General features: G+C 43.0%; 1 protein-coding gene across 1 annotated transcript; it reads left to right on the top strand.

Moving 5' to 3' along the window:
• Positions 1-424: 424 nt before the first annotated feature.
• LOC105015949 lies at positions 425-14,118 on the top strand. Its single transcript, XM_034297231.1, has 36 exons — positions 425-531; positions 715-821; positions 948-1,118; positions 1,245-1,453; positions 1,553-1,647; positions 1,811-1,839; positions 2,006-2,027; positions 2,289-2,316; positions 2,421-2,496; positions 2,642-2,788; positions 3,127-3,338; positions 3,442-3,545; positions 3,661-3,779; positions 3,873-4,040; positions 4,248-4,447; positions 4,554-4,666; positions 4,850-4,956; positions 5,083-5,253; positions 5,380-5,588; positions 5,688-5,782; positions 5,946-5,974; positions 6,141-6,162; positions 6,424-6,451; positions 6,556-6,631; positions 6,777-6,923; positions 7,252-7,463; positions 7,567-7,670; positions 7,786-7,904; positions 7,998-8,165; positions 8,373-8,572; positions 8,679-8,791; positions 8,975-9,081; positions 9,199-9,369; positions 11,943-12,148; positions 12,266-12,366; positions 13,605-14,118. Exons 1-36 carry the CDS (start codon positions 429-431, stop codon positions 13,691-13,693), a joined length of 4,377 nt encoding a protein of 1,458 aa, XP_034153122.1. The 5' UTR covers positions 425-428; the 3' UTR covers positions 13,694-14,118.
• Positions 14,119-15,944: the final 1,826 nt, after the last annotated feature.

A 15,944-nucleotide genomic window follows, 5' to 3' on the forward strand; every position in this document is an offset into this window, starting at 1 on the left:
TGTGCTTCCTTGAAAATGAGTGAGCAGTTGGCATGTTGCTTCCTTGTCTATTAAACATAACATTAATGTACTCCATTTGTCAATAATTGTAACGGCCATGCGTCTTTTAGCTTGCAGCCAGGATATCCACAACAGCGCTGACTGGCTTGAAATCAACCTGGGTCTGTACTCTGAATACGTAACCTACTCGGATCTCAAAACCTTCAACATCTCGGGGGTAAAACAATTGTTTGCTGGTGTTCTTTGCATAGTCAGAATGTACTCGTTTCAGAGGGTTTAGGTGTGGAACTGTGGCTGTTTAGAGGGGTAATGCATTTGTATGGTGTTGTCTTCCTCTCCCCAGGTGGCAGTTCTAGATATCCTCACCAAACCAGAAGCTGAATTGGGATGTCGTAATGGTATCTTCACCAATTTACAGTGTGAAAGGAATGTCCCGCGCCTTCTCCAAAATGACCAACGATAGAAGAGAAGACATTGCAATGGTCCTGCTGACATACCTGAGGAGATCTTTACAATTTATCAATGGACCAGGTGAGCCTCTCCATGCAGGTTGTGGTGCTTGTTGGCTTTGGGCTGGGTTGTTCATCGCTTCTGCGGGATTACTTGTGCTTCCTTGAAAATGAGTGAGCAGTTGGCATGTTGCTTCCTTGTCTATTAAACATAACATTAATGTACTCCATTTGTCAATAATTGTAACGGCCATGCGTCTTTTAGCTTGCAGCCAGGATATCCACAACAGCGCTGACTGGCTTGAAATCAACCTGGGTCTGTACTCTGAATACGTAACCTACTCGGATCTCAAAACCTTCAACATCTCGGGGGTAAAACAATTGTTTGCTGGTGTTCTTTGCATAGTCAGAATGTACTCGTTTCAGAGGGTTTAGGTGTGGAACTGTGGCTGTTTAGAGGGGTAATGCATTTGTATGGTGTTGTCTTCCTCTCCCCAGGTGGCAGTTCTAGATATCCTCTCACCAAACCAGAAAGCTGAATTGATACTAGACCCAAGCAGTGGCGCTCTGGAGAATGAGACACTTGTGAGGGAAGTTTTCGTCACCTTGCTGGATTCCGAAGAACAGCTCGAGGAGTTCTATGTGACTTTTGTTGAAGTCACCACGCAGGTGAGTTTATCACTGTCCAGCTGGAATGGACCTTGTCCAGTGAGACCCGGGTGTCGACAGATTCATCTTTAATTTTAATCGCAATGAAATGATGTCCCTGTAAATCGTTAACCATTCATTTTCCAGGAAAACATCACCATCATCACAAACACAGCCGTAAGAGACACAATGCTAAATCTGACCTTGACGGCACTTGCTCCCAAATTCTACGACTTCGAGCCAACAGATTTCCAGCTGTGGTTCCAAGTGAATCTGGATGTTCTGCTGGCCAGCATCCTTCCTGCCAGTTTGGTTGTTATCCCCCAAAACATCTCCTGTGAATCCTACAGTGCCATGTAAGAGTTATGTGCACCCACCAAACAAACAAGGCAGCACTTGTTAAAGTACAGATGGACAAAATACAGGACTAACCTCTCCCATTCCCTTTCGCTCAGATACATTGGTCTTGACCAAAGTTTGGCATCTCTTCCATCGAACCTCTCACAGGGTGTGCAGTCAAGCTTGAATGCACTGACGGCGACATTCCAACGTATGTGTAAAGCTCTTCGTTTTCATCCAACCATTTTCATTGTAACATCGAAAACCAAGCATTCCTAGAAATCTCCAAACAGGCATTGGGTTTCAGTATTTTCAGATATACATGAAAGTATTGTGCTAATCGAGTGGCCTTATTTCACTTATCTCCCTCAAAGGTTGCCCAAGGCCGGCAGTTCATATTGTGGTAAGTTCTCAAAAGGGCACTATTTCTTAGACAAATGTTCACACGATACATGGAACGTTCATACATCCGGTTGGTTCGTTGTGGCATTACCGAGGAAATCCCAAGCATGTCTTTTGTTTTCTCAATGATCGCTATAATGGTAACAATGTTCTCTTTTTCCATCTAGTGCCAAGAAACACTGGTCAATGGTAAGTAAATGCTATTTGAAAACATTAAATTGTGTTTCATCATACTGGTCTTCAAATGTGTTTCTCTGGCATTTTATGCTTTATTGATAGAGGTAGCGGATAGAGTGTATTCAATAGCAGGAGGCCGTATTAGAATCTATATTGCAGCGTTGTATGTGTACCGGAAGCATCAGCTTAGACCGTTGGATCAGCATCGGCCCCAAAGTTAAGCAATTCAGGTGTAGGGTCTAATGAACTCTGTTTTTCTCTTCTCTTTTGCAGAGGTACAACTTTGTGCTGGAATCAGCAGGTGTGTTCAGTGCTTTCTTATACAATGCAGAATGTATAACACTGAGACACACACAGTGTCATAAGTAAACCAATAATGATTACGTTCATTGCCATTCCCTACAGTTCACAAGACCTGTCTTCTGGCAATTCCTCGGAATCCCTTTGCAAATTCACCATCCCTCAATATGCCTGTTCCGCAGTAAGCTTTCTTTAAGTTACTTTAAGGCAAGGTTGTCGTTGCCAACAGACACGTTTATTTCATTCCCATATTTGTTGCTGATTTGACTAGTGCTAATGTTACTGTTGCCTGATTTTGTTCATATCCCTGCATTCTTTTCTTTAAGACGACCCATCTCTCAGCCGACAACTTGGCGACGCTGCTGAAATGCCAACTGGCAAGCAATGAGACCTACTCCACAGCAATCTGGAAGCTGTTCTTCCAAAACAATGCTGCAGTTCTGGGACAGGCTCTATTGGAATACTCTAGCATGGTATGTTGAATCCTTGAATGAGAACAGATGTTGCCAATACATGTACCATACCATACCATACCATACCATCTTCTTCCGCTTATCCGGGGCCGGGTCGCGGGGGCAGCAGTCTAAGCAGGGATGCCCAGACTTCCCTCTCCCCAGACACTTCCTCTAGCTCTTCCGGGGGGACACCGAGGCGTTCCCAGGCCAGCCGGGAGACATAGTCCCTCCAGCGTGTCCTAGGTCTTCCCCGGGGTCTCCTCCCGGTGGGACGGGACCGGAACACCTTCCCAGGAAGGCGTCCCTCGCCAATACATGTAAACTTTGTAAATTGAAATCTCTTTGTACTTTTCCAGAACGCCAGTATCAGCAGTCCAGCTATGCCACAAGTCCTTGATGCCATCGGTGAGGTCATAATCAACAACTTCACCAATGCGCAACTGAACAACGCTGGTTTAATTGCTGAGTTGTTCCAGACGATGCTCCGACCGTTCTTGGCATCTCCATCCAGCAATTTCCTCTCCTGTCTCAGCTCCAAGAACTTCAGTTGTCAGACCTATCAAATTGTGTATGTAAAGCCACGATACCCAATGTCGTCGTTAATACTACGGATGGTACGCTTACAATTTAATAAGAAGTGAGGTTAACGTAAGCTCTGTTCTCTGCTTCAGCGTTGCTGCTATAAGCAGCCAATCAGCCTCCATCAACACAGTGCAGCAACAAGTGATCTTCACTCGTTTCATCTATCCATTCCTTTCGAGAAATGACTCATCAGGTAATCTAGGTTTCTTGAACGCACAAAAACACCCAAACATCTCAGGGCCCTTCCGCTGGCGTCATCTGCTTAGAGGGATTTGAAATGCTTTATTTTAATACTTTTGTTCTTTCAGATCCCGGCTGTGTCTTAAGCACCAGTGGAAGCACGGACTGGCTCCAGAAAAACTTTGGCGTCTTTGGCGTTTTCGCAGACCTGTCAGAGTTAATAGTCCTCAATCCTGACTTCTCCAGTGTAAGTTGCCTGAGTGGTTTTCAGGATGATCTGCCTCCCAGTAATATTGCCGTTAAAGTCACAGACATGCTAAACTTTTCTTTCTCTTTGTAGAAAGACTCTCTGTCACTGCTGACCCCAACCCAAGTGGCACAATGGATATTGACCTCTGGGGTGTTGAATGACACCAATGACATCACCCTTGTGTTTGAGAGGCTCCAGGAAGGAGACGCTTTCCAGAACATTGACACGTTCCTAACGCAACTGACCGCCAGTGAAATGGTAATGCACTTTTGAGGAAACCAAAGGCATGCTTTCAACTCGATAGATAGCCATGCCTTTGTCTCGTTCCCTTGGATAGGGAAAAGACACCTAATGAGCAACTCGAAACCCAGCAATCTTCTGCTTTAATTTAGTACCTTCAGTGTTTGACGGAATGGCGGGATGATTTGTAAAGTGCGTATGACAACTGTTCCTGCGTTTCAACAGGTTGTGGACATCCTCCCAGTCGTGAGAGATGAGATGATGAATCAGACCTTTTACATCATCAGCCCTCATTTCCCCCAGTTTGAGCAAGTGGACTGGATTGCATGGTTCGAAGTAAAGCTGATTCCTATCCTCCCCAGTTTTACTGAAGTCATGCTCACTAATGCTACGTCGTACGTCAACTGCACCAACTACCAAGTGATGTGAGTAGGGTCCAAGTTCCTTGAAGAACAGTGGATGTGATTACTTGAATCTATAAAAAAACGTGAGGGGAATTGATGTCGTAATGGTATCTTCACCAATTTACAGTGTGAAAGGAATGTCCCGCGCCTTCTCCAAAATGACCAACGATAGAAGAGAAGACATTGCAATGGTCCTGCTGACATACCTGAGGAGATCTTTACAATTTATCAATGGACCAGGTGAGCCTCTCCATGCAGGTTGTGGTGCTTGTTGGCTTTGGGCTGGGTTGTTCATCGCTTCTGCGGGATTACTTGTGCTTCCTTGAAAATGAGTGAGCAGTTGGCATGTTGCTTCCTTGTCTATTAAACATAACATTAATGTACTCCATTTGTCAATAATTGTAACGGCCATGCGTCTTTTAGCTTGCAGCCAGGATATCCACAACAGCGCTGACTGGCTTGAAATCAACCTGGGTCTGTACTCTGAATACGTAACCTACTCGGATCTCAAAACCTTCAACATCTCGGGGGTAAAACAATTGTTTGCTGGTGTTCTTTGCATAGTCAGAATGTACTCGTTTCAGAGGGTTTAGGTGTGGAACTGTGGCTGTTTAGAGGGGTAATGCATTTGTATGGTGTTGTCTTCCTCTCCCCAGGTGGCAGTTCTAGATATCCTCTCACCAAACCAGAAAGCTGAATTGATACTAGACCCAAGCAGTGGCGCTCTGGAGAATGAGACACTTGTGAGGGAAGTTTTCGTCACCTTGCTGGATTCCGAAGAACAGCTCGAGGAGTTCTATGTGACTTTTGTTGAAGTCACCACGCAGGTGAGTTTATCACTGTCCAGCTGGAATGGACCTTGTCCAGTGAGACCCGGGTGTCGACAGATTCATCTTTAATTTTAATCGCAATGAAATGATGTCCCTGTAAATCGTTAACCATTCATTTTCCAGGAAAACATCACCATCATCACAAACACAGCCGTAAGAGACACAATGCTAAATCTGACCTTGACGGCACTTGCTCCCAAATTCTACGACTTCGAGCCAACAGATTTCCAGCTGTGGTTCCAAGTGAATCTGGATGTTCTGCTGGCCAGCATCCTTCCTGCCAGTTTGGTTGTTATCCCCCAAAACATCTCCTGTGAATCCTACAGTGCCATGTAAGAGTTATGTGCACCCACCAAACAAACAAGGCAGCACTTGTTAAAGTACAGATGGACAAAATACAGGACTAACCTCTCCCATTCCCTTTCGCTCAGATACATTGGTCTTGACCAAAGTTTGGCATCTCTTCCATCGAACCTCTCACAGGGTGTGCAGTCAAGCTTGAATGCACTGACGGCGACATTCCAACGTATGTGTAAAGCTCTTCGTTTTCATCCAACCATTTTCATTGTAACATCGAAAACCAAGCATTCCTAGAAATCTCCAAACAGGCATTGGGTTTCAGTATTTTCAGATATACATGAAAGTATTGTGCTAATCGAGTGGCCTTATTTCACTTATCTCCCTCAAAGGTTGCCCAAGGCCGGCAGTTCATATTGTGGTAAGTTCTCAAAAGGGCACTATTTCTTAGACAAATGTTCACACGATACATGGAACGTTCATACATCCGGTTGGTTCGTTGTGGCATTACCGAGGAAATCCCAAGCATGTCTTTTGTTTTCTCAATGATCGCTATAATGGTAACAATGTTCTCTTTTTCCATCTAGTGCCAAGAAACACTGGTCAATGGTAAGTAAATGCTATTTGAAAACATTAAATTGTGTTTCATCATACTGGTCTTCAAATGTGTTTCTCTGGCATTTTATGCTTTATTGATAGAGGTAGCGGATAGAGTGTATTCAATAGCAGGAGGCCGTATTAGAATCTATATTGCAGCGTTGTATGTGTACCGGAAGCATCAGCTTAGACCGTTGGATCAGCATCGGCCCCAAAGTTAAGCAATTCAGGTGTAGGGTCTAATGAACTCTGTTTTTCTCTTCTCTTTTGCAGAGGTACAACTTTGTGCTGGAATCAGCAGGTGTGTTCAGTGCTTTCTTATACAATGCAGAATGTATAACACTGAGACACACACAGTGTCATAAGTAAACCAATAATGATTACGTTCATTGCCATTCCCTACAGTTCACAAGACCTGTCTTCTGGCAATTCCTCGGAATCCCTTTGCAAATTCACCATCCCTCAATATGCCTGTTCCGCAGTAAGCTTTCTTTAAGTTACTTTAAGGCAAGGTTGTCGTTGCCAACAGACACGTTTATTTCATTCCCATATTTGTTGCTGATTTGACTAGTGCTAATGTTACTGTTGCCTGATTTTGTTCATATCCCTGCATTCTTTTCTTTAAGACGACCCATCTGTCAGCCGACAACTTGGCGACGCTGCTGAAATGCCAACTGGCAAGCAATGAGACCTACTCCACAGCAATCTGGAAGCTGTTCTTCCAAAACAATGCTGCAGTTCTGGGACAGGCTCTATTGGAATACTCTAGCATGGTATGTTGAATCCTTGAATGAGAACAGATGTTGCCAATACATGTACCATACCATACCATCTTCTTCCGCTTATCCGGGGCCGGGTCGCGGGGGCAGCAGTCTAAGCAGGGATGCCCAGACTTCCCTCTCCCCAGACACTTCCTCTAGCTCTTCCGGGGGGACACCGAGGCGTTCCCAGGCCAGCCGGGAGACATAGTCCCTCCAGCGTGTCCTAGGTCTTCCCCGGGGTCTCCTCCCGGTGGGACGGGACCGGAACACCTTCCCAGGAAGGCGACCCTCGCCAATACATGTATACTTTGTAAATTGAAATCTCTTTGTACTTTTCCAGAACGCCAGTATCAGTAGTCCAGCTATGCCACAAGTCCTTGATGCCATCGGTGAGGTCATAATCAACAACTTCACCAATGCGCAACTGAACAACGCTGGTTTAATTGCTGAGTTGTTCCAGACGATGTTCCGACCGTTCTTGGCATCTCCATCCAGCAATTTCCTCTCCTGTCTCAGCTCCAAGAACTTCAGTTGTCAGACCTATCAAATTGTGTATGTAAAGCCACGATACCCAATGTCGTCGTTAATACTACGGATGGTACGCTTACAATTTAATAAGAAGTGAGGTTAACGTAAGCTCTGTTCTCTGCTTCAGCGTTGCTGCTATAAGCAGCCAATCAGCCTCCATCAACACAGTGCAGCAACAAGTGATCTTCACTCGTTTCATCTATCCATTCCTTTCGAGAAATGACTCATCAGGTAATCTAGGTTTCTTGAACGCACAAAAACACCCAAACATCTCAGGGCCCTTCCGCTGGCGTCATCTGCTTAGAGGGATTTGAAATGCTTTATTTTAATACTTTTGTTCTTTCAGATCCCGGCTGTGTCTTAAGCACCAGTGGAAGCACGGACTGGCTCCAGAAAAACTTTGGCGTCTTTGGCGTTTTCGCAGACCTGTCAGAGTTAATAGTCCTCAATCCTGACTTCTCCAGTGTAAGTTGCCTGAGTGGTTTTCAGGATGATCTGCCTCCCAGTAATATTGCCGTTAAAGTCACAGACATGCTAAACTTTTCTTTCTCTTTGTAGAAAGACTCTCTGTCACTGCTGACCCCAACCCAAGTGGCACAATGGATATTGACCTCTGGGGTGTTGAATGACACCAATGACATCACCCTTGTGTTTGAGAGGCTCCAGGAAGGAGACGCTTTCCAGAACATTGACACGTTCCTAACGCAACTGACCGCCAGTGAAATGGTAATGCACTTTTGAGGAAACCAAAGGCATGCTTTCAACTCGATAGATAGCCATGCCTTTGTCTCGTTCCCTTGGATAGGGAAAAGACACCTAATGAGCAACTCGAAACCCAGCAATCTTCTGCTTTAATTTAGTACCTTCAGTGTTTGACGGAATGGCGGGATGATTTGTAAAGTGCGTATGACAACTGTTCCTGCGTTTCAACAGGTTGTGGACATCCTCCCAGTCGTGAGAGATGAGATGATGAATCAGACCTTTTACATCATCAGCCCTCATTTCCCCCAGTTTGAGCAAGTGGACTGGATTGCATGGTTCGAAGTAAAGCTGATTCCTATCCTCCCCAGTTTTACTGAAGTCATGCTCACTAATGCTACGTCGTACGTCAACTGCACCAACTACCAAGTGATGTGAGTAGGGTCCAAGTTCCTTGAAGAACAGTGGATGTGATTACTTGAATCTATAAAAAAACGTGAGGGGAATTGATGTCGTAATGGTATCTTCACCAATTTACAGTGTGAAAGGAATGTCCCGCGCCTTCTCCAAAATGACCAACGATAGAAGAGAAGACATTGCAATGGTCCTGCTGACATACCTGAGGAGATCTTTACAATTTATCAATGGACCAGGTGAGCCTCTCCATGCAGGTTGTGGTGCTTGTTGGCTTTGGGCTAGGTTGTTCATCGCTTCTGCGGGATTATTTGTGCTTCCTTGAAAATGAGTGAGCAGTTGGCATGTTGCTTCCTTGTCTATTAAACATAACATTAATGTACTCCATTTGTCAATAATTGAAACGGCCATGTGTCTTTTAGCTTGCAGCCAGGATATCCACAACAGCGCTGACTGGCTTGAAATCAACCTGGGTCTGTACTCTGAATACGTAACCTACTCGGATCTCAAAACCTTCAACATTTCACTGGTAAATCAATTGTTTGTTGATGTTGCCTAGTCAAAATGAACTTATTTTATAATGTTTTTGTGCAGAACAATGCTATTTTGAGCAACAATGCATTTTTTTACTCTGTCTTCTCCCCAGTTTGCAGTTCTAGACTACTTTTCACCAAACCAGATTGCCGAATTTATACTGGACCCTATAAACCTTGCGAATGAAACTCTTGTAGAAGAGGTGTTCCTATGGGTTCTACAGTCATCCGACCTGGGGGAGATCGGTCTTTTTTTCCAATCATTTGTGGATGTTGCTGCAATGGTTTGTATTTTTGGTGTTTATTGAGTTAATAGTTTTTTTCCCCACAATTCCCATCAATACTGTGTCTATAGATTTTGCTATACCTTTTATGACTTAGTCTCCAGAAGTCTAAAAACATCAAAGGCAATTTACTGTGTCACAACCCAGCACTTGGGCTGTGATGGTAAATGATTAACACAGTAAAATAATTGTATATTAGTTTACACAATTATAACTTCAAAACAAAAGTGTGTTTGTGGGGAGAGGTCTCCCAGAAGAATGTGGAACCAGGACCTCCATTCCATGGTCCAGGTTTTGTCAATTAACTTCCCAGCTCCAACCACAAACTTATTCTTCAGGGCTGTGGAAGTAAATAGAGGAGGGCAGAAAATGTATTAACACTTAATATTTATACGTATTTAATTATTAAGTATAATGTATGTAGAAGTGGGATAAATAGTTGTGCGGGTACACGTTGCAATTCTCAATGTCATTCAGAATTTGCAGTCAAGGCAAATTGAAGGAGTAGGGTAGCATGTGCAAATGAAATGAATAGCAGCAATGACATGTACCTGTAAACAACTGAAAACTTCCTTTTTCAGACTATGTAAGGCATTGACAGAGTCCAGTAGTACAAAGCCTTTTGACCAGGGCTGAAGTGTTGAGGGACCTGGAAAGTTCCTCGGAGATGTCGACACCCAGGAATTTGAAGCTGAACATGCTCCACCTCAGTGCCATCGATGAGAACTGGGGCATGACAGCAGCCTTTAGATTTCCTGTAATCCACAATGAGCTCCTTGGTTTTTATTTGCAATGAGGGCCAGGTTGTTGTCAGTGCACCATGCCGCCAGGCACTTGACCTCCACCCTGTAGGCTGACTCGTCATTGTCAGTGATCAGGCCTACCACTGTCTGCGAACTTGACAATGTTTTTGGAGATGTGTACAGGAACGCAGTCATGGGTGAAGAGGGAGTACAGGAGGGGGATCAGCACACAGCCTTGTGGAGCACCAGTGTTCAGGATCAGGGTGGAGGGGGCTCAGCACACATCCTCCATTAGTTTATGGATGGTGACATGATTGGTGCAGATGTCGATGTAATCCAGAACGGAGGAAGCATGTTTCAGTGTCCGGATGGGAGTCAAGGGTGGCTTGAGTGCCAAACAAACTCCAGTCTGTGTGTTGAAACTGGTGTTGTAGTAGTGACTCTGCTCCCTCTGGCCACACTTTGACTGTCCTCACTGATGGTTTCACCTGTTTAATGAGGGATAAATACTTAGGGAGTAGGAACAATGGCCCTCATTTATCAAAAGTGCGTACACCAAATTTCCAGCGTACACCTGGCGTACACCCAAAACCACGGTGACTTTGAAATGTATCAATATGGACGTTGGCGTACGGCACTCTCAAATCCTACGCCAGCTCAGGAGGTGGCGTACGCACGTTTTGAGTTAGTGCGGGAATGCGCAGAAAAAAAAAATCCTAACGCACTGACAAACTAATAGATATGATTTATTATCACCCACTGTAAAAAAAAACTAACATAATAATTACAAACTTCAGTGTTTATTTATGTGCAACATGGACTTCAATGTTTAATTTGTGTAACTTTACCAAAGCATTTGATTCATATGTATTCCTTCAGATGCGAGCCTGTGCGCTTTACATGACGTTTCAGGGTTAGGCCCGGCAGTTGCGCACGGACTGGGTTCAGTAATAAAAGGCTTTTAATGACCAAAATATAATTCAGACTGACAAAATAATAAAAATGACATTCTTCTTCTTTTAAATAATAATAATAATAATAATAACGAAATTAATAATAAATATCATGAAATAATAAGACGAATATTACAAATTGTCATGCAATTATTAATGTGAATGAATGGTACTCCACATCACATCATCTTTTATTCCGCTTTTTAAACTGCCAAATATTTTTTTTTTATTTCTTTCTACCTCCCTGGTGATCGTCTCAATCTCCACGTCAGAGAAGTTTCTCTTTTTTGCCGTCTTCCGTGTGTCCATGGCGTAAAATGAGGGCGTGGGGGAATTGGAGACTTGAATATATAGGGGCGTGTTATTCTAATGACGATCGTTTTCAGCCGCGGCATTTATCAAGGGCAGGTATTGCGTACACCTGGATTTTAAAGGTACGCACAGCTTCATAAATCAGGCGGTGAGAGGAGTGTAAGCAAAATCTTACGCCAACATGTACGCCCGTTTCTATGCAAGAATGATAAATGAGGGCCAATGAGAGGTGGTCAGACTGACCCAGGTGAATGCGGGCCTCTGGAATGTTTGTGTACACCTGGTCCTGTGTATTGTCTCCTCTGGTGGGGCAGAAGACATTTTGATGGAATTTGGGGAAAACTGTTTTCAGATTTGAGTGATTGAAATCGCCAATTACAATAAAAGTACCATCCGGTTGGGCAGTTTGCTGCTTGCAAATAGCAGCCTGCAGCTATTAGGAAAACAGAGAAGGATGGTCGTCACACAAGTCTCTCATTCTAAATACTGTCATTGTTTTATTTTATTAGCAATACATTTTCTTATCTATAAAGCCTCCTCCTCACAGAATGTTTTATCTTTACAGGTAAACATGACCAGTATTCAGCCTGGACTGCGAGACATTCTCTTAAACATGACACTAACTGCACTGGCCCCGAAATTCAACACTCTAGACACTCAGGGTTTTGAGCTCTGGTTCCAGGTCTATCTACAATTATTACTTCCAGGCATTCAACCAGGGACCTTCTCCATCATCCCAAGGAACATCAGCTGTGACTCCTTCAGTGCAATGTGAGATTCAGACTTTAATGTTTGCACAACTGAATGACTATTAAGGGTATATTCTACATACAGTTAATTTAATGGGTTGTCTTTAAATCAATGAAACAATGTGTTTTTTTGTCACAGCATCAAGGGGTGTGATAACGTAGTCAGTCAACTGTCACCGACTCAGTCCCAGCAAGTCTACCTGTTCTTAATGGATTATTTGACAGGTCAATCCGTTGAAGGTAACACATTCATTCCTTCTACTGAAAATACATTGTCACATGGTACGTATCCTAGTTTTAGCCTAGCCTACTGACGATGCCCTAATGTCCAGCATAGGGCAGCGCGAACTGGCACAGCGTTGCCCAGGGTGCACAGGTGGATAGTCGATCAGAACTGCCTTGTCAAGCCGCTCTATAGCGACTCCTTGCATTAAGGTCAGGTGCTCGTAACTCAATTATTGTCGTATCATTGGGGAATGCCATACAATTGCCGGTGTGTGCCTGCTTAAAGCTTCCGGGTTGATTGAGCTTTGTGATAATTATCAGATCGGCTTGGTGAGATTTACTTGGAGGAAGCGTGCATTGATCTTTGTGGAGTTGCCGCAATAAGGCCATGATCAGGAATAGCAAAATTGGTGAGGGAGAATAATTTATATATATATATATATATATATATATATATATATATATTTAAAAAAATACACTGTTATAATCTGTCTATTTATTTTTAGAGTGTGTAAAAATCCACAGAAGGATATTATTTAAAATATCCCCAGAAGTAAATTGACCCTCTGAGATGATGCTGGTGTGGTCTTCTCTTTATTATACTTTATGAGACATGTATGGTTTCGTGGATGCGAATACTCTGCAGACAGTCTGCACGTTATCCTCTTTGTCATCGCTTCATTAAAAGTCCAATGTGCTGTACAGGGCCAAAACACGAAACGTGTCACTGTCAATTAGTCTCAGGAGGGCATGATCTTTCATTCTGATACATTTGACTTGCCTATCTTTCATTAATTACATAGAGTTCCTAACTTTTCTACTACAATACATTTTTTATATTGTTCACTTGGGTATTATGTCTGGATTTCATGGGCCTCTTAAAAGTTAAAAGTGAGGGGAGAGGGGGTGGAGCTAAACGGTTAGAGTTGTGACTTTCATTCTCAGTATGAAAAATGATGTAGCTGTGTGCACTCTGTGCTGTATGTCGCTTGAGGTTCCAATCCTTTTACAATAATGTTACCTGCATTGTCTCACATAATCATTCTTTGAAGTATTTCGTGACATCAAAGTATTAACATGCCAGCTCAGAGCCCCCTTAGCAAAAAATAAATAAATGTCTACTTGTGAATGGCATAAGTTCCGCATAAAAACTACATATTTTTTAGTTAATGCTGACCTGGCAGTATGACTGTTTGCCTCAATCCATTTGACATCTAATCAATATTGTTATTCTGTTCTCACTGTTTCCACAGATCAGTCCATTCTGACCCAACCTAACTGCTTTAGGACCCTACTGCAACTTGTTGCTAGTCGGCCTTCCTACTTCTGCAACTCACCCTAAATATAGGGTTGGGGTTAAACAAGCTTTTTGGGGCTGCTTGCATTAAATGTAACACTCTGTTGATGGCGTTTAATGCAGCAATGGGCACTCCTGTTCAGTTAATAATATTTAACATCTAGAGGATAATTAATAGATGATAGTGTGTGTGTGTTCACCACTATTACAGTGTTGCTTCATGCTTTGCTTACTTTTTATGTATTTGGAACAGAAAAATCTGTGTTACAAATTTAAACCACAGTCTTTGACGCAATACAGTACATGTCTTTATTACTTTTTCATTATCTATATCTATAGAATTTTGTTTCAATTCTATCACTTTTTGATTTAGTTTCAGAACCTACACATTTAAATTGTGATTTGTTGCAAAAAGCTTTGTGCCTGCCTTTTAAATAACCCATTTTTAATAAAGAACTGTTCAAACTATACTTTTGAGGCATCCTATTTTATTTCTTTCAATTAATCAGTATTATTAGCTCTCTATGTAAAATATTAGCCTTTTAATTTGAATACTTGCTATTGGTACTCGGTTTTGGCAAGAACCCAAAACTAAATACTCGTACTTGTACTCGGTCTGAAAAAAAGTGGTATATCTTCATAAGAAGTACTGACGAATGAAAACAATGGACTGGGTGGTAGTGGCGATAAACCTGTAAATTCTACTAGGAACTGGATGGGTTTGTGGGACGCTTCACATGTCTCCATGCCTTTGCGTGTAAGAGTGGTGATGAGCATACAGAGGCTAATTTGGCTTCTAAAAACACCCCTCTTTGTAACTGCTTCAAAACAAGAGAAATTCATACTTTGTTTATGTATATAACCATTGTTCCCTGAGGGAGGGCCTGAAAGTCAATGTGGGTACATTTGGCTCTTAGACCCTGAGAGGTAGAGCTCCAAGTTAGTTTTACCTGTAAAAGGCGTGATTGTACTTGTGCACTTGTGTTTTTAATAATAATTCCATTGGGGTTAACACACACAATAAGCGCCATGCAGACTTTTGCGACTACATAAAGTCCCCCCAGGACGATATGTAAGGCCTCCCTGTCCCCCCAGGACGATATGTAAGGCCTCCCTGTCCCCCCAGGACGATATGTAAGGCCTCCCTGTCCCCCCAAGACGATATGTAAGGCCTCCCTGTCCCCCCAGGACGATATGTAAGGCCTCCCTGTCCCCCCAAGACGATATGTAAGGCCTCCCTGTCCCCCCAGGACGAAATGTAAGGCCTCCCTGTCCCCCCAGGACGATATGTAAGGCCTCCCTGTCCCCCCAAGACGATATGTAAGGCCTCCCTGTCCCCCCAGGACGATATGTAAGGCCTCCCTGTCCCCCCAGGACGATATGTAAGGCCTCCCTGTCCCCCCAGGACGATATGTAAGGCCTCCCTGTCCCCCCCAGGACGATATGTAAGGCCTCCCTGTCCCCCCAAGACGATATGTAAGGCCTCCCGGTCCCCCCAGGACGATATGTAAGGCCTCCCTGTCCCCCCCGGACGATATGTAAGGCCTCCCTGTCCCCCCAGGACGATATGTAAGGCCTCCCTGTCCCCCCCAGGACGATATGTAAGGCCTCCCTGTCCCCCCAGGGCGATATGTAATGCAATCAAGTTATTTTTAATGTTGTCCCAGAACATGTCCACATCCACTGTTATTTTATAGTTTAAAATGGCGTGCACAGAGTACGTTGCTCTCAGCTAGTTCTGCTCAGGGCAGTTGTTGATCTGTCATCACTGCAGCAACCACCAATGAGAGTTTAAAAATAAAATTATTTTCAAATGTAGAAATATCAGCACATTCATGCTATAGGGGTCTTAAGTGCATCTTTAACCATTGGGAGCATTTTGGTTTTGATGTATATTATTTTGTCTTCTCATGCAAGGAACATACATATTTTTTAAAAAAATTGACTGCTTTACAACACAGAATAAGCTAATTAATCTTGATTTATTTGCATAGTTTTTCAAAGAAAAATCTATCAATTTACTCAATAAGGATAAAGAAATTATTTTTGCTTTGTTTCTTTAATTAGAATCACTATCTATTATTAGAATTGAGATAAAAGTCTGATCATAACTCATGCAGAAATAGAATGAATAGAAAGGGTTCACAAACTTTCTGTCACAAATATCTCAGGTTAACCAGTGATAAGAGAAACATGTGTAGAAGTAGTTGGTTACTAAGAGTGTCCGACGTTTTTGAAGTGTAGTAAACTACACTAATTATTTAAAAAAGTTTCACGACCGTATATCTTTTCATTC

Source organism: Esox lucius, chromosome 15 (genome assembly GCF_011004845.1).
Source record: "Esox lucius isolate fEsoLuc1 chromosome 15, fEsoLuc1.pri, whole genome shotgun sequence".
Classification (NCBI taxonomy): Eukaryota; Metazoa; Chordata; class Actinopteri; order Esociformes; family Esocidae; genus Esox; species Esox lucius.